The 27,578-nt window shown below is 39.8% G+C and overlaps 1 protein-coding gene across 1 annotated transcript; it reads right to left on the minus strand.

Annotated features, from left to right (window-relative positions):
* On the minus strand, nt 1-27,093 carry GPRC6A (G protein-coupled receptor class C group 6 member A). The gene is made up of 6 exons (XM_034419049.2): nt 26,900-27,093; nt 22,892-23,195; nt 13,111-13,941; nt 7,046-7,258; nt 2,478-2,601; nt 1-1,133 (listed from the first exon to the last, which is right to left on the minus strand). Exons 1-6 carry the CDS (start codon nt 27,091-27,093, stop codon nt 1-3), a joined length of 2,799 nt encoding a protein of 932 aa, XP_034274940.1.
* Nucleotides 27,094-27,578: the final 485 nt, after the last annotated feature.

A 27,578-nucleotide genomic window follows, 5' to 3' on the forward strand; every position in this document is an offset into this window, starting at 1 on the left:
TCATATGCTAGAGAGCCTTCTCCTTGGTATTGTGGGCCCCGCTGTGTTTTTGATGTGGACTTCCCCTCTCACTTCTCTGGGCCCTGACGCCTGCAAATGGCAACTACCATTCAGCCAGCTTTTCTCACCCTTAACTTTACAACAAGCATTTGTGCTTGGAACCGGAGGGGTCCCGCTCTTAGAGTCCAGAGAACTTTGATTGACACTGATACTCCCTGCACTCTTGGAAGAGTAATTGTACAGCATTTTAAGGAAGGCGGATTTAGTATTCGCTTCTTGCTTATACAGGATGATGTAGCACTTGGGGAAGAATGTACAGCACAAGATCCCGTAGTTAGATATTAAAATGACAATGATTTCAACTGCGGGCAAGTACTTGCCGAAAGTGGTTGTGTAGACAGGGATGAATATAATCCATGCAATGAAATAGATGAGCATGCCAAAGGTAATGAATTTTGCCTCGTTGTAGTTTTCGGGGAGCTTCCTGCCTTTAAAAGCACAGATAAAGCAGATGAATGCGAGGAGGGCAATGTATCCTAACATGATGCCGAGGGCCACCCCTGAACCTTCATTGCATTCCAGGATGATAACTCTCCGGATGGAGTTGTTCTCCTGCACGAAAGGGCTTCTCACAGTGATCCAGACCGAACAAATCAAGATCTGAATCCCCGTGCAAAAAGACACAATGGGAATGGGTCTGTAGAGGCCCTTCAGCCATTTTTGTAACTTGGGATCGAAACTGAAAGCCAGCAAGATTTTCAGGGACTTAATCAAAATACATGAAATGCAGAGGGCAAAGCTAATGCCAAAGAGAGCTTGTCTTAGTTTGCATTTATATGCTTTGGGCTGGCCAATGAATAAACTTGTGCTAACAAAAGCCAGGAAGTGACAGAGTAGTATAACGTAGCATACAGTTAGGCCACCTGATGCCTTTACGACAGGAGTGTCCACATTTCGAGTAAATATTATGAAAATGGCACAAATCAACACAATTCCAAGGGCAGAGAGCACCACTAACAAAACAGCAAACCAGTCATTCCAGTTGAGGTATTGAACCATCTTCCTGTAGCAGGTTGAACTGTTCACCGGAGCCCAGTGGGTTCTGTTGTTGCACAAAATGCAGTAATCCATATCTACGCATAGAAAAACAAAAGTATCACCTATCATTTCCCTTAAGTTGTTGAAAGTTTAGAAATGCATCAACTTGGTTCACTCGAATGAATTATTTTTGTTTATAATTTGAGAGATATTTGGTCTAACAAAAGTCTAGGCACAAGTTTAGGGAATAAGAATGGAAAAAACATTCTGAGAAGGATATTAGAATAGCTTTCTAAGCCATTTCAAATCAACCATCAGTGCCATCTGCAGTAAATTACAATGTTATTAAAATGAAGGTGTCCACTCAGTGACAGTATCTTCGAATGCTGCTAAAACATACTTGCATCCTGACAACTGACCATTTGTAGGATGCCATGACATATACTGAATATCATACCTCTCCACACCCCATCCTTCAGAGTCTCATGTCTGCCATATCTAATGGAAAAGGAAGGATCATGGGGGCTCGCGTGATTAGGATGCTGGGTTGGAGGTTAGCAAGACCACATTTGAGACCCAAGTGCTGCTGTGTGACAGGGTGAGCTCCTGTCCTTGCTGCCGGGAACATGAAAAGAGTCCCCAACTAGGTATTCCCCAGGCAACAGTGATGTCACTGTCTAATCCTTTCAACCTGGAAGTGCCTTGGTGCTTCTGACACAAATGTGATGCGAAGGGAGAAGGGAGGAAGAGATTTTCCCCCACCTCCAGTTCTCAGTGGCAGATACAGAGGGATCCCTACTCATGTTTACCACAGTCACATAAAAGAAGTCCATAAACAGAAGTTAAATATGCAGCCCAACCGCCCGGCTGTATTTTTCAAGGCTCTCCCCGTGAAATTTTTATCTATATCAACAGATCCTTTGTTTCAGGAGATGACATACACACTCCCTTCTGTATTACTAGATGTCCTTATAATAATATCCCCCTTAAAATATATTCCCAGTTCCACAATTTCTATAGAGAGGTCCCCAACACTACCAATCAGATGGTTTTCTACAGCTGTTTCATATTTTTCTGCTAATTTGTGTTGTGTGGGGGTCAGGGGTGGGTTCTACATACCTTTACTACCAGTTCGCATTGTGCTCCCCCGCACCCTCTTCTGTGCATGCGCAGAAGCTCTGCATATGCACAGATCACCTATGATGACATCTGGGTCAGTGGGCAGAGCCTCCCGCCGGTTTTACTACCGGTTCTTGCGAACTGGTCTGAACCCACGACTGGTGGGGGTGCAGGTGAATGAGACAGAGCAATAAAAAGTCTTTTCTGAAAGCACCAGCAAAAAGAACACCCAACTATTATTGTTTTTCTGTGAGGGTTTCTTTAAAAAAAAACACACCATACTTCCATCCTTCAACAAATTTAACCTTGAGGCTTCTCACCTGTCTGGTTTGTATAGTAGTTTTCAGGGCAGCTGATGCACTCGTAACAGCAGGTATGTGGACTTGCGGAAACTTTCTTCACTTGTCCTGGTCTGCATTTCCTAGAGCATTTGGACTGGACATTCTGCAAGAACAAAAACACCAGGAAGAAGAAAAAAAGCAGTAATGATAATAAATTATTAACTAACACATCTTCATTGTAAATTTACCAGGAACATTTTCTGTAATCTGATCCTTAGTGAAAATAATCCAAATCCAGGGTGGATTATTTCTGTCAAATGTATATTATTCCACGGCCAATCCTAAATATTTAGGAGCCCTGGTGGCACAGTGGTTAGAATGCAGTATTGCAGGCTAATTCAGCTCATTACCAGGAGTTCGATGCTTACCGGCTCCAGGTTGACTCATCCTTCCACCCTTCCAAGGTTGGTAAAATGAGGACCCAGATTGTTGGGGGCAACATGCTGACTCAGTAAATTGCCTAGAGAGGGCTGTAAAGCACTATCAAGCTATATATAAGTCCAAGTGCTATGGCTGATGCCCACACATTGTGATGGAAGTAACTTGCCTATGTGCCATCCAATGGCACATAGTGACAGTGACAGACAATGCCACTGAATGGCCATGCTGAAATTTCATACTGCCATAGACTTGCAAAGAATGTTGTGGAGCTTCTCCCTTGCTCTCTTCTACTTTCTTACAGATAGTCCTCAATTTATGACTGGTTGCTTAGCAATGAACTCACACAAAAGCTACTTATGACCCATTTCTGGAGTTTTGATGGCTGCATACACTTCTGGTGACATGACATGGGCATTTAGCATCCAGCTCACCTTTACTACTGGTGGCAGCATTCCATGGTCATGTAACAACAATTTACTATGTTTTTTTGGCTGGGTTCCAGCCTTTTTGCCCAGTTTCCAGCATTTGCTTAATGGCTGCAGTTTTTACTTAATGACTGTGGTATTTACTTTAACAAGCACTGAAACAAATCATAAAACCAGATCCAATCACATGAGCACCTTGACTTATGACCATAATGACTTACAATGAAAATTCCATTATGATCATAAGTCTAGGACTATCTGTACTTCAAATAATAGACACCTGTTTGCTACTCTGAAAACCATCAATGATTGTTCAGAGTTGGATCTGACAATCTTTTCAAACCAGTGAGCATATTTGGAATGTAGAGATATGTTCTGAATGCTCCTCATGAAGTGATTGCTACGGCAGGGAACTAATTTTCTAAATTGATGTCATGAAGTTAGCCGCATCAAGCCCTAAGCACCAATTGACAAATTTGAGAAACTGTGAAGTTCTTTTAGCACCGTACAATACTCTCGACAATCTGTTACAGTATAGCTTTCTTTTTTCCCTCTAGGATGATAACGGTATGAATGAATTTCTAATTAAAGCACTGGGCAATTGCCTTCTACCAATGAAACTTTTTGGGATGACAATTCTATGATGTTTAGAGGCAGTCCTGTAAGGAAAGATTATGTCCGAAACTGGCACTTTGTAGCATGCCAAGTTCCCATTTGATTTCTTTGTAAGTAAAAATACCTTAAGCAATTAGATAAAGGTGGTTGGAGCAAAACACTTGAGGGGACCAAAGGGTTGTTGATGGGCCCACTGCAGTCATGTGAGTGAAAAGCACTGAACGCACTACTGCATGAAAAACACTATTTATTTATTAATAGCGTATTTACTGTGTTCATTTTATGTTCACTGGGCTGTTTGCAGAAAAAGAGAGTACATTTATAAGAATAAATGCACAAAATAAAGTTACAATTATCAACAAATTTAAATTTTAGAAAGTATGGTAGTGGTATTTTCTTTCTTTCTTTCTTTATTTTTTTAAAAAAAATCTATTGCTGGATATTAATAAGAGTGAAAAACTTGAGGATTTTTTTTGTTTAAATGACCAGGAGTGGAAATGACCAATATCTGGGAGCTGAAACAATGTATGCACCAGGTAAGACTTTTTACAATAAAATGCCGTCAATGAGAAGATGCTGTAGTGCAGGGGTGGGTTCTAAAATTTTTTACTACCAGTTCTGTGGGTGTGGCTTATTTTGTGGGCGTAGCTTGATGGGAGGGGTAATGTGACTGGGTGGGCGTGGCCAACTTTTTTTTTTTTTACTTTTAAAAGCATTTTTTCTACAACCTTAAGAGGTTGCGGAAAAAAATGCTTTTAGAAGCCTCTGACAATCAGGCAAGTCAGCTGGGATAGCCAGAGGCTTTTAAAGGCATTTTTTCCCTAGAACCTCTTCAGCTGAAGAGGTTGTAGAAAAAATGCTTTTAAAAGCTTCTGAGATCCCAGCTGAACCACGCGATCATCAGAGGCTTTTTAAAAAAACTTTTAAAGTTTTAACTTTTAAAAGCATTTTTTCAGCCAAAGAGGTTGTAGAAAAAATGCTTTTAAAAGTTTTTTTTTTAAAAAAAGCCTCTGATGAGGTGGGCTGGGTAAGCGAGCGGCAACTGGGCCGGGAACCGGTTCGGGGGCGTGGCCAGCCAATGTTATTACCGGTTCTCCGAACTACTAAAAATTTTTACTACCGGTTCTTCCGAACTGGTGAAAACCAGGAGCAACCCACTGCTATAGTGGCAAAAAAAGGTTTCCAGCACATTTTAATACCACTTGCTTCTACTACTTATTTAATTGGAATCTAAATTTAAATTCCACTAATTTAATCTGGGTCCTGCTCACAGGTTTTTATTAACTGAGAATGGAGGCATGTGAAAAGACTGACTGCTATATGTGGTATAAAGTCTTAGATGAAACTGATCCCTTGTATCTGTGGGTGCAATGTGGTGAATCTGCAACCTTGGTGCCCCTAGTAGATCAATAGAGAATTGATAGGGACATCATCACCTGTTATTTTTCTTGCAGCCTTCATTGTCCTTCAGTACTGTTAACTATCATATCTTCCAGGTGACCAACTGATGTAGCATAAGGTTACAATAGCTCCATTCCTTTCTAAACAGACCTAAGTGGACGGTGATGCTGTGGCACCCTTAAATATGGACAGTCTTTGGGATTCCCCAGAAATCTTGCCAGCTGGGCTAATATGTCAACAGCTTTATTTGGAGTTTCCTTCAATTAGTTCTAGTGAGGGAATGGAAATCTTCAGGAAGTCTTTGGAGAGAATTTATAGAAGGCTAGCTGAGACCCAGAGGCCATAAGAGGTATATAAGAGATATAAGTGAGGACCCATAATGGAGTTGCGACAACAGTGTTAAAAGGAATTGCATTCTCTTCAAAGGGCCATGTGTACAACCTAAAGTTCTCTAGGTGTATCACTATTACTTACCAGAAGACTATTAGTGTCACTTTTTATTGATTCACCTGCTATATTCCTCTCTGGAAAAGAACTTTGCTCTCATCTGTGCCCTGACATTAGACCATTGTTTAATTTTCTATTTTTCAAGGTCACTAGGGTATCTCAGTTGCTCTTCTGAGCAAAGGCAATAAAAATATATTACACCTATTACTCAAAAGATTGAGGAAAAGTTAGAATTTAGCTCCTGCTCTGGTGTTGATCTTTTAATCCCTAAATGCCTTCTGAATCATATTTGAAGAAGTGCATGCACCTCTTGGATCTTCTGTTAAGCCACATAAACCTAATTCATGCGCCTGAAGATACAATCTATTAAGTTGTTGAGCAAAAAAAAAAGAGTGTCATCATTACAGAATATCTTCTCATGGAATGGAAATATTACTCTTTCTTCAGACATCTGTAAAAGGATTATCACAATCTACATGTGTTTTCTTAAAATAATGAATGCCCAATTTTATTTTGCAATTTAGAGTTCCTACTACAATTGTTAGTTTGATTTCTTTATGCTGTTGTTTCAAATAATTACCTTATTAAAATGTGTTAATGTGTTATTATTATAAAAGTATTTATAATTTTAGTAATTTTATAATTATAATTATTTATAATTTTAGTAATTTTATAATTATAATTATTTATAATTTCAATACTTTTGTGGTAAGGAGTACTTTTGTGGTAAGACTTAAACAACAATATGAAATATTTCAAAGACAGGCATAAAGGTACTCTCATCCCACTTATATCTCTGGCAAACAAGTTGTAGAACTGTTTCAAAAACCTGTTTGACTAGAGGTGACAATGGGGAAAAACAAATATTTATTTTATGTTTTAATGACAGGAGTTTAGGGCTCTATAGCCCCTCACATTTGAAGGTGAAAAGGTGCTTCAGAGGGTCTGGGAGTGACAATGAAACACTTCTCTTACTTTAACTCCTTAAAGCAGCTTTTTGACTTGCAAGGATAATCAGTCTACAGTATTCTAGATATTTTGAAGTACAACTTATATTACCATAGCTGTTACCAAATGAGGCTTATGGATTGATATTCTAAATGTCTTGATGGGATCCATATGGCTGATGCATAATCCATTCATCCAACAATTCCTGCATTTTTCTTTCCCCATTTAGTAGCAAACTTAAAGCATAGATCCAAGTATATACAAATCTCTTGTAGAGATACATCCATGTGTATTTCAGTCCCATTGTTTTTTCAACAGGCCTTCAGATACCTTTAGATTCATGAATTCAATTTCATCTTCTTTATCTGCAAAGATGAAGTCATCTTTCTCCAGGTCATACTCTCCCATGTTGGTAATCACCACTCTTCCATCAATTTCCTTCCAGAGCAGGACATCATATCCTGTGATAATGTCTCCTTGAGAGTCAAAATAGACCTCCCGTTCGTTATCAGTGAACTTTATCTCTTTAAGTATTTCGAGCAACTGCAGTAATGAAAACAAGGAATGATTAAAAAAAAAACAATATTGCTTAAGGAAGGCAAACACCAGATAATAGCAACTAATAGCATTGCATATTTCAGGATTGTATTAACTATAGATTAAAAAGAAATGTTTATTGAAACCATGTAAGCAAGGGGAGTAGGTGGGCAATTAAAATGTGAAGAAAGGATCATGGAATGAAATAAAAATAAAAAAATCTTTTTCTGGTTACTTTTTTTCAGAGGGCAGTTTATCAGCTTGAGCTCATCTCTAAAATAACATTATTTGTTTTATTTGCTAAAATAAAAATAAAATATTAACTTAATCTTATTTCCTTTGGAAACAAATAAGCTATTAACAATATTACTAAGGTATAGAAAGTTAATAATGTGATTAACTTTTGCAAATGCTATGAAGTCTTCATTATAGCTTCCTGTAATGAATTTATCATTTCAGGAATAAGCAGAACTTGGCTTTTATTCATCATAATTATAATTGAGAAGTACACGGTTAGTCAAATGATGTATTTGACATAGGACAATTTGGTCTTCAATGACTTTTAGCAGTAGTAATACTACGAAATACAGGGTCTGGACTATCTTCCTTGAATTGAAGGCCACAGTTGACCTTTGAGTGGCATTCCAAGGACCACTGAAGAAGTCAGCTAATTCAGAAAAGAAGACTTGTTGTAATATGAATCAATCATACAACTCAAAATATTAAACACAGTCCATGCAATTACTTCTCTGCAGCACTTTGGAAACACCTGAGGAAAAATGCTTTGGACATGAACGTAATTCCTATCTGTAACTCTTTAAAGTAGCTTCGTCTTTCTCCCAGAGTATGTGGCAGCTTTTTTGGAATTGCATTTGAAGTATTGCATTGATACCAATCTCATATGATTAACTCTCCCCCCCCTTCCTTATTAGAAATATAATTGAAATGATTCTCAAGGTTGTTCTCTAGGCTTAAAAGTCCACCTGTGACCTGGTCTGGCCAGCTGCCCATTTCTGAGAGAATTTCACAATTGCATCATTTTACCACAGTAACTTAAACCTGACTGAATGAGATGGTTGAATCTTCAGCTGGGATAAACGACATCATTTTCAGACTGTGCAAGTTGACCTTAACTCACTACAAACAGAATAACAGCACAGCAGACAAAAAGCCTAGGCTGGCATATCATCGTTCAATTTATAATTTCACATTTGCAAGTAACTTAGATTTTAAGCTTACTATAAGTTTAATTTTTACATAGAAGGGGATTCAGAAATACAATGCTTTCTTATGGTACCAGCAGAGGTGGGTTTCAGCAGGTTCTTACCAGTTCTGGAGAACTGGTAGCAGAAGTTTTGAGTAGTTCGGAGAACCGGTAGTAAAAATTCTGACTGGCCCCGTCCCCATCTATTCTCTGCCTCCCAAGTCCCATCTGATCGGGAAGAAATGGGGATTTTGCAGTAACCTTCCTCTGGAGTGGGGTGGGAATGGAGATTTTACAGTATCCTTACCCTCCAATGCCCACCAAGCCATGCCACGCCCACCAAGCCACACCCACAGAACCGGTAGTAAAAAAATTTGAAAGTTTAAACCCACCACTGATTCTGTTCCCTTCATGTTAGTTTCATCACTCAAATGCAGTCCTTCAATTTCTCACTTCACACCTCATCATATCCTTCTCATTTGATCACTTGGACATATTAGGAAATGGATATGCCATTTGTATAGAGTTTTGCTTTTAATGAAACCGTTCAGGACACAGGAATACAGTCTTGACAGCTTTAATAAAACTGGCTGCATTTGTTCCTAGATTTCACACCAAACTGAGTGAAAGGTTGTTGTGTGTGTATTTAATTGTTTTATTGGATGTCTGCAATATCAAATTATGTTATGTTTATATGAAGGGTATGGCTCATTACCGATCACTGCTATCATTTCAAATACAATGTTTTCAGGGAAAGTGATGTGGGGATAAAGCTATGAATCACTGAATGACAAAGCATTTGGTGATTTAGGAAAGTGTTTATATGTTTGATGCTAGTACTCTCCCCATAGGTTGCAAATTCAAAAACTAGCAACATGCACATTACCTTTTTAAATCAAGCCAAACTTCCGGTCACCCCCAAACCCTGCTTCTAGCAAAAGCCAATCAGATCCCTCCAGGATGGAATCCTGTATAGTGCACGATACTAGCAATTTTTCTTGTCATTCCCCCCCCCCCCCATGACATTCAGAAAGACATTGGGAAAGCGCAGTTTCACTAAACTACCATTAAAAAAAAAACTTTTAGCATCAAATATTCTTGTTCTGTTGAGAAGAGCTTCCCATAGAAGCTGCATCAAATTCTTGGAGGAAAGATAGAATATTAATCAAACAAATTACTACTATTGATAAAATATTATTGGTACATTTGTCCAAACTGGAAAAAAGCCACTCTAACCTGTGCCAATCACTATTTAGAATTCTAGAAGGGTATAATTGTGACTTGTGTAAAAAATTCATTTTTGAATTGAATTGAATGCTTTATTTGCCCAAGTGTGATTAAACACACAAGAATTTGTCTCCAGAAATACTCTGTATACATGCAAAACATCATCATTATCATCATCATCATCACAACAGCAACAACTATAAAGAGGGTGTAAAGAAGATAATAATAAGGATAAAAAATAATACTACAGTCACACTATATGAATAAATATACATGGGCATGAGACTGTACTGTTAGAAATTATCATTTAGCTTGAAGAAATTGTCATCTTTCACAGAAGAGTTCCAAAATTGTATTTTCAGGAGAGAAGAAAAATATTTTGATCTACCTTTTCCAAACTGATAGATGTTTCAACCCTTATCATGTCCCCCACAAACTTTCCTGGTAAGAGGATGATCTAAATTCCTGACCATTTTTATTGATATTTTATGCATTTTCTCTTCTAAACATACAATGCCCTTTCTGGCATTGGAAGTTGGAAGTTCACAAGCAGAGTATAAAGTTCATGGCCATACTTCAATTTGTCTTTAAATTCTAACATTTGATGATCAATCACATTACCTCCAAATGAGGAAAATCCCATTTTGTTAATATGATTAAAAACTGTAATACAATGAATAACTTTCATTTGGGAAATCCTTTGTCTCAGCAAAAAAAAAGGGGTTCTTCAGCTTCCAAAATGCCCCTTTGCAATTTCTGAGAATTCTGGAAGTTCACAAAAATTGGTGGACAAACACCCCCGCCCCCAGATTATTGATTTAAAAGCAGTACTGAATTAAAGGAGGACCACAAGAGTCTTTGCTAAAAACCAACAAAACCATTTTAAACTCATGTATACTTGACAGAAAGTTGAGGTCCAGTAATTGTGGGAAAGCTCTTTTGGAAGTGTATCTCCACCCAAAAAACAAGATAAGTTGACAAGATAAGATAACAGCATTAATGTTAAGCTCAACACATTATGTGAGAAGCAGGTATCAGTGGGCTTGGATTTAAAAAATCCCTTCAACACATGGACACACAGACACAAAGACAGGCAGGCAGACAGGCAGGCAGGCAGACACACACACAGAGTCTAGACTGCCCAACTCCAAAATGACAGAATGAGGGCATTCAGAAGACTAGAGAGCAAGAAAAACCATCATAGAAACTCCCTATTCATTTGCTCTGAGAAAATTGATAAAAACACTCACCTACAATATCCCCACTTTGACTCTTTGACCCCAAACTGCAACCCAAATCTTGGGAAAAGAACCAGGTTTTTAGGATGGGGGTCATCACAACTATCTGGGGCAGGGGTGAAATTCAAAATTTTTCCCTACCAGTTCTTTGGGTGTGGCTTGATGGGCATGGAACGGGAAGGATATTGCAAAATCTACATTCCCACCCCATTCCAGAGGTGGCATTTGCCAGTTCTCCGAACTACTCAAAATTTCCGCTACCGGTTCTCCAGAACCTGTTAGAACCTGTTAGATCCCCCCCCCCGATCTGGGGGAATGTTGATCCGTAGGGTAGGTGCTGTGACAGAGAAGACCCAATCCTAAATAATCAAAGTTTGGATAGGTTGGTAGAATGTGTGCAACTAATCCAGATACACTCATATATATGTCTATCAGAAGTTTGCATCGATTGTCTAGGAGGATTATTCAGGGTTACACACACTTACAAATATTTCTTCAGTTACAAGATCAAAAGAAGGTTAAGGGCCATGAAGGGTGCTTCGTTATTTGTCTTACAAATAGATTCTGCTCTATAAGGGAAAAAGAAAAATGCAGAAGAGAATATTCCAGCCCTGATATTTAGATAAAAATGTCAATTGGATTCCATTTGATTGATTATTATAGCTCTACACCTGTTTTTTGCCTCTCTTAGAGGAAGATAAATGATTTTCGGGTAGTTATATTTTGGGTACTTGAAAGGTGCAAAACTTCTTCTTTTAAGTCAGGAATGGTTTATTTATATTTGATCTTGAGTGAAAGGGCAAAGTTAGAGAATATTAGCTGAAGTAGAAATCTCTGCTCAGGCTGATACTGGAGAAAGAAGCTAGCAATACTCTTTTTCCTGTTTGAAAGCCATTTTCTAAAAAATTGTTAGGTTAGTTTGCTAAGAGATGGTTAAGCATTAGGCCAGCGTTGGTTGTCTATTAACTAAGTAAACATGGAGTCAGACTAACTAAGGACTTGCATGAAAACCGGCTGCATTGAAATGGATGAAGAGCCCTCAGTATATGCTAAGCACCAGTTCTTTATAATCTCAAGGGTATCTCTCACTGAGATTATCTCTTTATTCTTTCATCTCTTTATTCTTTCATCTGTGGGAAAAACCAGTGTCGACTTGCTTTCTATGATGTTTTGTTTAGGATTTTTTAAAGGTAAGGTGCAGCAAGCATCTCCAATGACACTTGGAAACAGCATGATATATTGTTGCTGAGATAGGAGCAAATTACTATAGATCATAATGCAAAATGTTCTTCTTAAAAGTAAGGATTTTTCTTTCAAAAGAATTAACTCAAATGTGAGGTTCAGAATTTGGAAGGGGGTTTGCTGTTGGGATTTGATCTAAATCCCTTTTGCCAGGATGCATTCATGACATCTTGACTGGGTTACTTTCTGACCCACCCAGAAATTATAAAATAATCAATAGGTCTCTTTTGGTGGGAAAAAAGGGGGATATATGGACTAGTAAAGGTGTCTATTTGTATTTTTATTTAGGAGCAAAGATGAAGCTTCCCCCCTTACATTTCAATTAACTCATTCTTACTGGATTTAAATTTTAATGGTGGAAACTGATCTTGTAAGTGGCTCCTCAGTTTCAAATAAGATCTGTTTACCCCCAAACAAAATGAAAACAAACACAAGAGAATCTTAATCTTCTAATATGCATATATATATATATACGCCTGTTGTTGATTATAAAAAATGTGCTGTCTGTTAAAGCACAGGGCACAGTCATACATTATCCTAAGTCATGATGTGGTTTGTCTAGTTTTAGTTTAGCATGTACTACTATAAATCCAGCTGTTTATGGCTCACTCAACGAGACGTGGCTTGGCATGTTTGCGAACCCAGTGAGAGTGGACGCTGTTGTATGATGTGTAAGGTCATGTAAGGTTTCTCCAACTACCATGAGAAACAAAGATCTCAGGCTTGCAGAAGCAAGGAAATGAACACAATTTCAACTGCTAAGAAACCAGAACACCACATGTGGAATGTAACACAACCTTATGTTACATTCGAGGTGTTTTAATCTTGCTGATAGATCATTCTTACATCATCCTGAGTAAATAACAGAAATTTGTGCACTAATATGCAAGGAAGAAAGAGATGCAAAGCAGAGCTAAAAGAGCATGAAAAATAGGATCAAGCCCTACCTCCCAAGGAGCGAAAGCGTATGGATCTTTGCAGTCTCTGTCCTTGCACTGTTTCTGGATGGCCTTGGCAATGGCGTGCACGGCCAGCATGGTGCTGTGGATAAATCCTGGTTCAATATTGGCAATGAGAAATTCCTCTCGCCAAAGGCTGTTCGTTGGGCGAGTCTGATTTTGGAGCAAACTCTCTGCCGAATGGTTTGAAATGCATTTACTCAGATCTTGATCATTTATATGGGAGCACGTTGACATTAGCATCGTATATTCCCTTAAGAATGTGTTGTTGCCCCTGGGTGTGGTCGGTAGATTGCTCAAAAACTCATGGAAAGAGGACAGGTTGCCACTTTTGAATGTAAATCCAACCACTTTCCCCAGGCGACTGATATTTGGAAGGGTGCTAATCTTCACAGCCGCTGACCAGTTATCGCTTGCAATCCAGGTCTTATTTATGTTCCTTTCTATTGCTTTTCTGAAAAGTCTCATTACGTGGAATTGCCTCAGAAAGACAACGATGACATTTACCCTGGTTTCCTTGACAATCTTCTCAAGCGCTTGATTAATTTTGCCATGGATCGTGCTGTCCGAGAGATAAGCTGGCAGCATTTCTTTAAAGGCAATGCAGACGTTGTTGGCCATGGCCTGTAACCCAAAGCTTTCCACAGCGAGCCGCCCAAAGTCATCATCAGTGGCGATGATTCCAATCCAGTTCCATCCTGATTTGTGGATTAATCGTGCCATTGCTTTGGTCTGATAGGAATCGCTGGGCACGGTGCGCAGAAAAGAAGGAAAACGCACTTTGTCGCTAAGGATTTCGGCAGTGGCTGCATGACTGACCTGCAGAGAGGATAAAACAGTTCAGTTATGGAGACAGGGAGATGTTTTGACAGGCCATTATTTAAGGGTTATACTCTCAGCAAAATGAACTCAGCGCTGATGTGACTTCACAATGGCGCTAAAGCAGGAGCACCCCCAAACTCCGTTTTCGCTGGCAGAGGGCTAGCAAAACAAAGTAAAAACAAAGCAAAAGGAGAAATAAAACATATTTTAAAACATACAAAGAATGGTTGCAGGAACTGGGCATGGCTAGTCTAGTGAAGAGAAGGACCAGGGGAGACATGATAGCTGTCTTCCAATACTTGAGGGGCTGCCACAGAGAGGAGGGGGGCAAGCTGTTTTCCAAAGCACCTGAAGGCCAGACAAGGAATAATGGGTGGAAACTGACCCACCACTGCTCTGCTCCATATATGAATCAATACAATACGTTTATCTGGATGGAAATCTTAAGTAATCATTCAGGCAAGAGAGCTAGTGTTCCCTTCTATGTTTTTGAATTCCTTTTCTAAGATAATAATAATAGTAACAGAGTTGGAAGGGACCTTGGAGGTCATCTAGTCCAACTGCCTGCTCATGTAGGAGACCATGTTTTCTACTTTTCCCTTATCAGCCGTTTTGGACTCAGTCAAAGATTGCAATTAAAAAAAAAAAAACAGCCATTAATTTTTCATAGAGTGATTTGGCTTCTATGCTGCAAGGCTTCTATCCTACCACTGTAGGATAAACACTAACTAGGATAGAGGTTAGCCACCATTATCCATCCCATGAAAAGCTCCATAATGAGTGAATTGAGTCGTGATGGCTAAATATTCGGGGGGGGGAGGGGAATCATCACCTTTAGCAGGCATGAAATGTGGGAAGCCTAACCAACAAGCAGAATCTTTTAAAATAGGTAGAGATTATATGGCTAACAAAGGTAGGCAGGAAGGGTAGGTATTTCAAAAAATGCTAATTTTAACAAGCGAAAACAATAGAGCTATTTCATTGTTTTGTATTTGACATAGCTACCCCACTTGATATGGTCAATTGAAACTCTTAAAAATACCAGTCACGTTGTCAAAACATTTTGACTATTTAGGTAGAAGGTTATATTCAGCCAGGGTTGAAAACATTCTTATAGCTGCCACACAGCGGCTCATTCCTTGCCAAAACAGTTTTGCTTCAACTTCTTCAGAAGGAAGAAGTCCTTCTTCTTGTGTTCAAGGAAATGTCTGTGTTGCTAAGTAGGTATACATTTCTAGCCTGAATAACTTCATTTGCTGCCAAATATTTCTTATTGGGTTATTTTCCTGTCTGGGAAAGGAAATTTCCTAGATCTCAACACGTATAGCATTACAGAGAATCCAGTCTGATTCTGAAGTGGGATGATCTAAAAAATATGCAGGTTGTACAATGTGACACTTTTGAGAACAGAATAGAATAGAATTCTTCATTGGCCAAGTGTGATTGGACACTCAAGGAATTTGTCTTGGGGCATACGCTCTCGGTGTACATAAAAGAAAAGATACATTTGTCAAGAATCATAAAGTACAACACTTAATGATAGTCATAGGGAAACAGTCAATATAAATCTTAAGGATACCAGCAACAAGGTTACAGTCATACAGCCATAAGTGGGAGGAGATGGGTGATAGGAACGATGAGAATATTAATAGTAATGCAGACTTAGTAATTAGTTTGATAGTGTTGAGGGAATTATTCGTTTAGCAGAGTGATGGCGTTCGGGAAAAAACTGTTCTTGTGTCTAGTTGTGCAGTGCTCTATAGCGTCATTTTGGGGGTAGCAGTTGAAACAGTTTATATATTTATTCCTTATTTAGTTACATTCACTCCCTAAATTTTTAAACAATTTTGGCAAACAATTAAAACACAAATAGAAGAAATTATAAATCAACAAATAGAAATGAGGCCAGAAACTTTCTTACTGGGAATAATTACCAGGTCATATGAAAAACAAAAAAAACCCCCCAAAACTTAATTATTCACATAATTACAGCAGCACGAATAGTTTTCGCCCAAAACTGGAAAAACAATGACATACCATCAGAAGACAAGGTGATTAGAAAAATTATGGAGTGTGTGGAAATGGATAAGGTCACAAAGGAGATACAAGAAAAAGATGAAACAGAATACTACTTAGTCTGGGAGAAATGGTATAAATGGTTGGAGGAGAAAGGGGGGGGGGAAAGGGGGAGGGGACAAAAGAAAACTAAACAATGGTTAAATTAGGTGGAGGAATATGGAAACAAATGGGAAGATATAAATTGTGGAAAGGAAATTAAGTACCGGTTTATGTTAAATGTAAATAAAATATTTAGATTAAGAGAATATATTATAGTGGTATATATATATATATACGATATGCTAGAAATATATGTATAAAAAATATATTAAGATAAGAAAGAGAAAATGTATAAATATGGATTACTGATGCAAAGATGTTGAAAAGAAGATGTAAATATCTGTTTTTGTTTCTGTTTTTTGTTTGTTTGTTTTTTAAAAATTGTTTAATAAAAATTATATACAAAATAAATAAATTTTTGTAGTTTTAAATGGTAATTTGTGAAATGTAAATAGGTACCATTTTTAAAGAAAAAAAGAAGATGACCCTGAATTTAATATGACATTTCCTCCATGGAAGAGGAGATAAAACTATAAACATGTAACAATGTTGTATAATACCCAGCTATCTAGGATTGCACACTCGGGTAGAAACCCATCCTTTTCACCTGGAGAACGAAAAAGTGGATGTGTGTATGTATGTGTATACACCAAGGGTGAAATGTAAAATTTGTTACTACCGGTTCTGTGGGCGTGGCTTGGTGGTGGTGGGGGTAATGTGCAGGGCCGGATTTAGATGAAAAGAGGCCCTAGGCTATTCCACTTATGAGGCCCTTTCACCTATAGTGAAAGTGTAATTTTAATTTTGCTAACAATTTGAATGTAGGCCCCTCTTGATCTTGAGGCCCTAGGCTGAAGCCTAGTTAGCCTATAGGAAAATCCGGCCCTGGTAATGTGACTGGGTGGGCGTGGCCAACTTTTTTTAAAAAAAAACTTTTCAAAGCATTTTTTCTAATGCTTTGAAAAGCCTCTGCTGATCAGGCAACTCAGCTGGGATCGTCAGAGACTTTTCAAAGCATTTTTTTTACCACCTCTTCGGCCAAGAGGTTGCAGAAAAAAATGCTTTGAAAAGCCTCTGACGATCCCAGCTGAGCCGCGCGATCATCAGGGCCTTTTTTTTCCTTTTAAAAGCATTTTTTCGTCGGAAGAGGTTGTAGAAAAAATGCTTTTAAAAGTAAAAAAAAAAAGCCTCTGATGATCGTGCGGCTCAGCTAGGCATGGTGGTGGTGGGGGGGGGCAGGGATTTTTGCTACTGGTTCTCTGAACCACCCGCCGCCATCGCTACCGGATCGGGTGATCCGGTTCGAACTGGGAGCATTTCACCCCTGGTATACACATGTAAAGCACAGTGAAGGCATATATGAATGGTGAAGAATATATGAACACTAGAAGGAAAAAAGAATACAGGTAGTTCTCAACTTACAATCACAATTAAGCCAAATTTCTGTTGCTTAAGTGAGATAATTATTAAGCGAGTTTTGTCTCATTTTACGGTCTTTCTGGCACAGTTGTTAAGTGAATCACTGCAGTTGTTAAGGTAAGTAATATGCTTCCCTATTGACTTTGCTTGTCATAAGGTCACAAAAGACATGGAAACCATCACAAACATGAATCAGTTGCCAAATGTCTGAATTTTGATCATGTGACCGTGGAGATGTTGCAACAGTTATAAGAGTGAAAAATGACCATAGCTCACTTTTTTCACTCCCGCTGCAACTTTGAATAGTCACTAAACGAACTGCTGTAAATTGAAGGCCACTGAATAAACTTGTGTGTGTGTGTTCAGGTATATGTATGTGTGTGTACAGCCTTTGAGGCGGTGTTGTGTCCTGACAATTACCTAGGCAGATCCCTGCAATTTTCTTGGCAAGATTTTGGAAGTGGTTTGCCCTTACCTGCTCCCAGGGCTGAAAGAAAATGACTAGCCCAGGTCACCCAGCTGACTTGATGCCCAAGGCAGAACTGTTAGAATAGAATAGAGCTGGAAGGGACCTTGGAGGTCTTCTAGTCTGCTCAAGCAGAAGAACATATACAATCTCAGACAAATGACTGTCTGAACTCTTCTTGAAAACCTCCAGTGATGGAACACCCATGATTTTGTAGGCAAGCTGTTGTTCCTCTAGTTAATTGTCCTTACTGTTAGGAAGTTTCTCCTTAATTCCGGGTTGCTTCTCTCTTTGATCAATTTCCAACCTTTATTTCTTGTCCTGCTCTCTGATGCTTTGGAGAATAATTTGATCCCCTCTGCTTTGTGGCAGCCCTTCAGATACTGGAATACTGCAATCATGTCACCCCTAATTCTTCTTTTCTTTAAGATAAAGGTAAAGGTTCCCCTCACACATATGTGCTAGTCTTTCCCAACTCTAGGGGGTGGTGCTCATCGCCGTTTCAAAGCCGAAGAGCCAACACTGTCCGAAGATGTCTCCATGGTCATGTGGTCAGCATGACTAAATGCCAAAGGCACACGGAAGGCTGTTACCTTCCCACCAAAGGTGGTCTCTATTTTTCTACTTGCATTTTTACATGCTTTCGAACTGCTAGATTGGCAGAAGCTGGGACAAGTAACGGGAGCTCACCCCGTTACGCAGCAGTAGGGATTCAAACCGCTGAACTGCCAACCTTTCAATTGACAAGTTCAGCGTCTTAGCCACTGAGCCATCGCGTCCCGTGTTTTCTTTAGCCAGACCCAAAATTTGCAGCCGTTCGTCATATGGTTTAGTCTCCAGGCCTTTGATCAACTAAAACTCAGTGTCTCTCAGTTTCTAGCCTGAAGCCTTAACCATAACAGTAACTCAGAAGGGAAACCCAGGTTTGAATCCAAGCAAGAAGGCAACAATGAAGCAAACACTGGGCTGTCCCAGCACAAGCTTTGTCCCTGTGGGACAGGTATTGCAACATCTCACATACGTAGGAAAGGGGCAGAGCTTTCGTCATGCCATCGCATTGCTCACTTCAGCATTTTGCTGAAATGGCTGGATTCTTTGGATTCCCTTCTGGTTTCAGGGAAGACTTTACCAGGAAAGGACAGAAGAGCGAAAGAAGCCCTGTTTACACATCGCAAATGTTAAAATTCCCTCAGGCAAGCTTTCCTTCCCCCTCCGAGGCATCCTTGCTTTTCAGCAAAACAATCTACCGTCACGTGTATCTCCTGCTCATTCCTGTGCTTTCAGCAGCCTCTTCACCTCTTACCAGGGAATGTATGAGGACTCCCTCAAGGTAAGATATCTTTCCTGAGGTCCATGACCAATAATGAAGCTTGACCATAGAAATAAGTTACACAGAGACAAAAGAAAAAAAAAAACCTCTAAGAATAAACCTGGGTAAGCATATCCATAAATCGGCTACACATTTCACATATACACAGGGGTGGGCTTCAAAAATTTTAGCAAAGGGTTCTCTGCCTGATTGCTGGGTGGGCATGGCCTAATCGGCCTCCTGCACCTCCTCCATGGTGTGGGGGAGGGCGTTTTTGCTCTCCCCAGGCTCCGGAGGCTTTCCTCGAGCCTCTGGGAGGGCGAAAACGGCTGAACATCCAGTAGGCCCATTTTTTGCTCTCCCCGAGCCTCCCCGAGCCTCCATGCCCTGCACTTACCTGCATCCAAAACGGACTGTGTGGGGACTCCTGGGAGGGGCGGGGTGGGATGAGCAGGGCCAGCCAGGAGTGGGATTTGAAGGTTCTCCAAACTGCATAGAATCTTAGCTAGAGGTTCTCCTGAACCCCTGCAAACCCCCAACTTTAAAGGTTGGTCACCACCTTTAAAGCGCTCCATGGCATAGGATCTAGTTATCTTCGAGACCGCCTGCTGCTACCGATGACCTCCCACCAACCTGTGTGCTCCCACAGAGAGGGCCTCCTCAGGGTGCCATCAGCCAAACAATGTAGGCTGGTGACCCCCGGGGGAGGGCCTTCTCTGTGGGGGCACCTACCCTCTGGAATCAGCTGTCCCCAGAGATAAGGAGAATCCAAGACCTCGGTGCCTTCCGCCGTGCCCTTAAAACTTTCTTTTTTCAGCAAGCCGGGTTGGCTTAATATATTTTTTAAATATTTTTAATTGGTTTATTTTAAATTGGGGCCAAATTAATATATATCTTTTTAATTGTTTTTAATGTTTGTATTGTATGTTTTTATCTGGCTGTACACCGCCCTGAGTCCCTCGGGAGAAGGTGCGGTATATAAATTCGAAATAAAAAAAAAAACTGCCCACTCCTGCATATACATAGCAAACCTGGCTGAAGTTTAAGTAGCGGAATCACAGCTATCTGAGAGTAAACAAAAGCAATTGAGGGGACCAGAGAAATTGGTCAAAAGTGAGGACATCAACTATGAATATGTATCAGCATAAAATGCACAAACGAAATGTGATTTATAATTTCAGTATTCCCTTAGCCGGTGCACATAGGCAGAACCTTAGTCAAATGGAATTCACTTGTGCTTCCCTTCTAAGAGCCACCACACTGAAACATGCTAAAGAGAAAATATTTACAGATTGTGATTTGATTTTAATATCTGGCAGCTCTAAGAAGAGTGAAGGAGCTCATCGGGAATATTTCCATGGGAAACTATACTAAATTTAGCTGTACATCCACATCCTTAATCTGTTGCCTCAAACCTCCAGTTGCATGCTCCTGTCCAAGTATGCAGAGTTCAAGGGGGGGGAGGGGGACCCTTCAAATTTTTAATTTATTGCATTAGAGCAGGAGGTGACAAAATTCTCTGTAAGAATTTGCGGGATCAAATCTACAGGAGCAAAATATATATACAGTGTGAAAGTAGATCTCCAGCTGTTGGTCTCAATGCTCCCCTTGCAGCAAAGAATCAGGTTTCAGGTATAGCAAAGAATTTGATTTAGACTTTTCTGAGGGGAAGAGAGAATCTGCATAGGCCTATTTGGCCATTGAGTAACCACTGTGCTTTGACTGGACAAATACATATGCAGCAGGGAGAAAGAATGCGTTGTTAGTGTAGAATGGGCCTTCTGTACTACATAATTATCCTACATTTGCTGTGCATCTATATGTGATCATGGCCTGAAAACTATGCCTAGGTATTTGAATGATTTTCTCAATAAACAACTAGCTAGAAGACCTCCAAGGTCCCTTTCTGCCCTATTCCTAGATAATTAGGAGCCTTGGTGGAGCAGCGGACTAAAGCGCTGTTAAATAGCACTTAGCTGCCAGCTGCCTGCAATTACTGCGAGTTCAAATCTCACCAGGCCCAAGGTTGACTCAGCCTTCCATCCTTCCGAGGTAGGTAAAATGAGGACCCGGATTGTGGGGGCAATAAGCTGACTTTGTATAAAAAAGAACACCGCTTAGGGGGGGCCGAAAGCCCTACTAAGCAGGTATATACAAAAGTATGAAGGCTTTTGCTTAACGCATTGTAAGCCGCCCTGAGTCTCCGGAGAAGGGCGGCATATAAATCGAACCAATAAATAAATAAATAAATAAATAAATAAATAAATAAATAAATAAATAAATAAATTTAAAGGAAAAACCCAAAATTGTCTAGGTACTAACTGTAAAAAATGAAAGTTTCTTTTCAAGATCAGTAGGCAGATGAGGTATTAGTGGAGAAACAGTTTTGTTTAAATTTGGTTTACGTTACTTCAGTAGTGGTATTCATTTACATTCGCTAATGGTTCTCAAATGTGAGCATGCACACACGCACTCGCTTCGCTTGTGCGCACCACCTCTGCGCTTGCGCAGAGCCTTCTATGCATGCACAGAGCGTCCATGATGACGTCCTGGCGGGTGGGCGGAGCTTCCCGCCGCCACCGCTACTGCCTGAACCGGGTAGAACCAGTAGAATCCTACCACTGCGTTACTTCCTATTTACAGTTGCTTGTCCTCCCCCCTCCTCATTTCCATATTTACACTCATGTTCTGGCAAATTCATGGCTGTGCTGTCATAATGAATGAAAATGTAGCAGAAAATGAGATGCCTCTAATTCCGAGTGACCATTCCAATTAGAATATGTAAAACAGAGTTGACAACCTGGCCTTTTAGATATTGCTGAACTACAACTAAGAGCATTTTCAGTGAGCAGAGATAATAGGGAGGGATGTTAACCTTTTGTAATACATCAGACTGTAAGAGAAGATCAGATTGCTAAATCATCCTGCATATTCATGAAAGCACTTTTGTCTATGAGTAGTCCCAGTTGGGACTGAAACTTCTGTTGCTAAGTGATGCAGTTGGTAAGTAAGTCACACCCTCTTTTATTCGTTGTTAAGTGAATCTGGCTTTCACCATTGGCTTTGCTTGTCAGTAGCCCCTTGGGAAAGTCACAGATGGTTCCAGGATGCTCCAGCTGCTAAACATCCAAATTTTGATCACATGATGGTGTTGCACATGATGATGAGGGTAAGGAGAGATGGTAAAGTCACTTTTTTTCAGTACTGCCATAATTTTGAGCAGTTGTTTTAAAAAAATGGTCGTAAATTGAGAACTACGTGTATGTAGAAAGGTAGTATAGCCAGGAGAAACCTGAGTAATTTTTACCTGGAAGAATTTGCCAAACATAATTTCCTACTTCTCCACAATTGCTTTTTCCAGATATTAAGATTAGCAATGAACTTCTCAAGGTTTGAGGGTGCAACATCATGCATGTGGGAAAATATGCAGCATAGAAATGTTTTTATCAAAATACAGATACATTTCTCAGTTGCATTTCAACAACTTTCTGGATTTAGAATACAATTCTGTACAGAACTAATTGCCAAATGCAGTCCCTTCTTAACTATATTCAGCTTCCAGTTATGCCATTGAGATATTCACTCATTTAGATTTTGCTGACTGAAAATAAAGATATGTTTCCAGAATGACCTACCTGTGGTATTAGCTGCAAATTCAATATTCTTGCAACTGACATAGACACTTCCGAATAAGTGGCTCCTATGACAGCTTTTACTCGGGGTGTGTAATCTGAATAGTTGCATCTGAATTCTACCAGGTCTTTGGAAGCATTAAACTTGGACAGGAACCTCAAAGCTGCAGCCATTGCCCTGGTGACTTCTGCACAGGTGTCATAGATTTCATAACCCAGTTTAATTCCTGGTAGAAGAGGGGAGTTGTTGACGATTTCTATGGCATGGACCATCGCAAGACTCTGAAGAAACACTTGAACTTCAAAGCTGCCAAGAAATACAGGAATAATTGTTAGCTGTTTCAACAGAAGCTGTATGACATTATATAAAATCAGGATGCATGTTGCCTATTTGCTTTCAATAAACTCATCGTGATGAGCTCCCTTCAACTTATAAAATGGATAACGCACACCTTTGACAGAAAAGTCAGTCCAAATACCTTGCAGGCATTTGTCAATATTATTTGAACTCTCCTCTACAGATGCATATGGTTAGATTTATCTCTGATTTCCAGGCATTTCCAATAAAAATGCCATTCTGCAGTGGTTGCCCAGATTAAATATCCTTTGAGTGTTTTCTAGGATTTTGGAACAGGTGAATGTATTTACATACATACAGATTCTTCTAGGTCTCCATCTACTGTATGTTGAAATGCTCCATCTCTGACAACTAATTGCACTGTTTGGATCAGACTACTGACAAAGGCAACAAGCAATCTCCACTGCTTTTAGGTTACTGAGCCCCACAATGTGCTTTTTCTTTCTCCAAATGGGTTTATCATGCTCAAAACTAGTTCATCTAAGTTTTAGAGCAATTAAGTTTGCTCTAAAGGCCTGGAGACTAAAATATATGAAGAACGGCTGCAGGATCTCAGTTTGGCTAGTCTAAAGAAAAAAAGAATTAGGGGTGACATGATAACAGTATTTCAGTATTTGAGTGGCTGCCCAGGGGTGAAATCCAGCAGGTTCTGACAGGTTCTAGAGTGGAAATTTTGAGCAGTTTGGAGAACCAGTAGCGGAAATTTTGAGTAGTTCGGAGAACGAGCAAATGCCACCTCTGGCTGGTTCCAGAGTGGGGTGGGAATGGAGATTTTGCAATACCCTTCCCCCAGGAGTGGGGAGGGAATGGGGGTTTTGCAGTATCCTTCCCCTGGAGTGGGGTGGAAATGGAGATTTTGCAGTATCCTTCTCCTGTCACGCCTACCAAGCCATACCACACCCACCAAGCCACACCCACAGAACCAGTAGTTTAAAAAATTGAATTTCACCACTGGGGCTGCCACAAAGAAGAAGGGGGTCAAATTATTCTCCAAAGCACCAAAGAGCAGGACAAGAAACAATGGTTGGAAACTAATCAAAGAGAGAAGCAACCTGGAATTAAGGAGAAACTTCCTAACAAGACAATTAACCAGTGGAACAGCTTGCCTTCAGAAATCATGGGTGCTCCATCACTGGAAGCTTTTAAGATGAGACTAAACAGTCACTTATCTGAAATGGTATAGGTTCTCCTGCTTGAGCAGAGAGCTGGACTAGAAGACCTCCAAGGTTCCTTCCAGCTCTGTTCTGTTCTGTTCTGTTCTGTTCTGTTCTCATTCCCATTCCCATTCCCATTCCCATTCCCATTCCCATTCCCATTCCTATTCCTATTTCTATTTCTATTTCTATTTCTATTTCTATTGCCTGGAGGAAGAAGATTAAGAACCTTACCCTTTCCTAGTCTTCTTTCCTAGGTCCTTTAAGAGATGGCAAGAAACTTCTTTTGGGGGAGAGCAGCATTTATCCTTTGGACATGATACTGGTGAATAGATGTGGATGATGGTAGGTGAAGCAAATGTGTGCATGGGCACCTAGGACCTCTGCACAAGCTTCTTTTTAATGATCCAATTCTTTAGAAGTGTCAGAGTCAGGATACGTTAACTATCTCAACATTGCCAATAGAAGTACAGGTAGTCCTCGACTTACGACCACAATAGAGCCCAAAGTTTTTGTTGCTAAGTGAGACATTTGTTCAGTGAAATTTGCCCCATTTTATGACCATTCCAGCCACAGTTGTTAAGTGAATCACTGTAGTTGTCAAATTAGTGACAGGGCTGTTAAGTGAAACTGGCTTCCTCATTGACTTTGCTTATAAGAAGTTCGCAGAAGGGGATTGCATGGCCCCAGGACAATGTAACTGTCCTAAATATGAGTCAGTTGCAAAGTGTTTGAATTTTGATCATGTGACCATAGGGATGCTGCAACAGTTGTAAGTGTGAAAAATGGTCATAACTCACTTTTTTCACTGCCGTTGATATCTACGGTAAGATGTCTTGGTAACTGCTATGGGCTCTTGAAAAACCATAGTAGTCCTGCTGACCTCATTAACTCTTTCCTACCCATATCTCCCAGTCTCACAAAGGCACCTATGTCTCAGAAAAATGGCCTGCCATGGTTAGAATGCAGTACTGCAGGCTAACTCACTGCTCAAGGTCAGGATTAGTGTCAAGCCTGAATTTAATTGGGGTGTGAGATTGTTTGTATCCTTGGGTATTCTGACATGCCCACACCCCAATCAACAATTAGATTCTAACTGGCTCAAGGTTGACTCAGCCTTCCATCCTTTCGAAATCAGTAAAATGAGGACCCAGATTGTTGGGGGCAATATGCTGACTCTGTAAATCTCTCAGAGAGAGCACTATGAAATGGTATATAAGTCTAAGTGCTGTTCCTAATTGCATTAATCCAGCAATGTTTTCCTTATCTTAGTGACTTCTAGATGTCACAGGGGTTGTCCAATCTAGAGGATCATAGGTTGTGCTGCCTGAGAATTCCATTTCCACATATTTAGAACACATCAGTTTGGATAGGACTTTTAGATCTGGGCTGCAAAATTGTGGTTCTACACCAGATGGCAACCAAGCTTTAGTATTTTCTGTATTTCTTTGCTGCTCTCTAGTGCTCATCTGGCCAAATTTGGTATCTCTTGAGTTGGGGGAAAAGCTGTTATGAACAAAGGAAGGAAGAGAATTTAATTACCCTTTGAGATGCACTTTGAAAATGCTGACTGACAGGTAGTGATGATGGATTGCTTCACTATTAATATATAATATAGAAGTCAGTCTTAGGTAAAGTGACTTTATTTTATGAAATTCTTGTTATTCCAAGCATGGCCTTTATAAATTCTTGAGCAAGGATGATAACATTAATGGGCTGTATCCATTAGGGCTAATGCAGCAAAATTCTTCATGATCACTAGATGGCAGTAAGGAGCTAAAAAATTATGTACTTTTTTTGAAGCTATCTAGTGGTTGTCCAGATTATTGCAATCCAGATCTGGTACCTTAATCATCTTTAAATCTGATATCAATTCCCAGACTCTCAATGTGATTGCATCTGAATCATTATATAAAAGTTTCTACTTCCAGTTACTTTTAAAAAAAGTTATATACAACACTACAGCACAAAGGATATTGTATACTTGGGCTAGATTCTGGTCCCATAATGTTTGTAAAGTCATATTGTTGTGTCATGGATCTAAATATTAAAATTTGCAATAATTAATCATATACTGCAAAAGAGATATAAATCAACAACATAAGGTCTTTCTTTCTGCATCCGTACTCAGAAATAAGGCTTGTTGAATTCAATGGATCAATGTAATACAGTAATTTACAGATTAGTTTTACAGCACAATCCTACAGTGTTGGCATAAAGATAAACTCCATTAATTTTTATTTTATAAGATCTGAGTAAGATAGATTTTGAGGCTCTCCCTAATCCCTGGTACTAGATTTTATCTGCCTATAGTAGTATAACAGTCCTTTAGTCATGCAGTCCCTTTAACTCAACTGACAGATCAAACCCCATCTTTTAAGTAAGAATCATTTAAAAATTGAATAAATTTCCAGTCCTCTCCCCCTTTTGAGTAGCCCCGTTCACTTTCATATCATTTTCCTCATAACATTTTTATGGCAGAGAGCTGTTGTTACTCACCCAGCACAATTAGCAATCATAGGTTTGAGGGGCTTCTCTCCAGAATGTAACATTTTGCCATGAATTGCAAACAAGCCTCCAATGACAATATCTCCAGGAGAACTGGCACCCACAAAGTCATCAGGAGTCCGGCAGGAGTCACCAAGAGGAGACCAAATCAGGAAGACAGGTATTAACACACCAAATATTGCCATCGTTCTCTTGCATTTGATCTTTAGCTGCCTTCAGTCAATTAAGCAAGCAGCTCGGCAAACAACATCATTCCTATTTCACCTGTAAATAATGAAAAGGGAAAAGGAGCTGTTCTGGAAGGCGGGCACACGCCTTAACCAAATGCTGGTTACCAGCTCTGACAGGTCTTGTTTAATAGACCACTGGAGGAGCTATTGGGGGTGGTAGAGATGTGTGTATATGTGTGTGTGTGAGAGAGAGAGAGAGAGAGAGAAAGAGAGAGGGAGGGAGGGAAGGAGGGAGAGAGGGAGGGAAGGAAGGAAGGAAGGAAGGAAGGAAGGAAGGAAGGAAGGAAGGAAGGAAGGAAGGAAGGAAGGAAAAAACCTTTCTGACTGTACAGGCTTCCTGAAGGTGTTTTCCAGATACACTGAATTATAACTTCCATCATCCTCATCCAATGCAGCACACTTCCCATTATCCCCTACCTGCATTTCTGGAGGTTTCTAGG

The sequence above is a fragment of the Pantherophis guttatus genome, chromosome 1 (assembly GCF_059756535.1).
Source record: "Pantherophis guttatus breed Tessera chromosome 1, ASM5975653v1, whole genome shotgun sequence".
NCBI lineage: Eukaryota > Metazoa > Chordata > Lepidosauria > Squamata > Colubridae > Pantherophis > Pantherophis guttatus.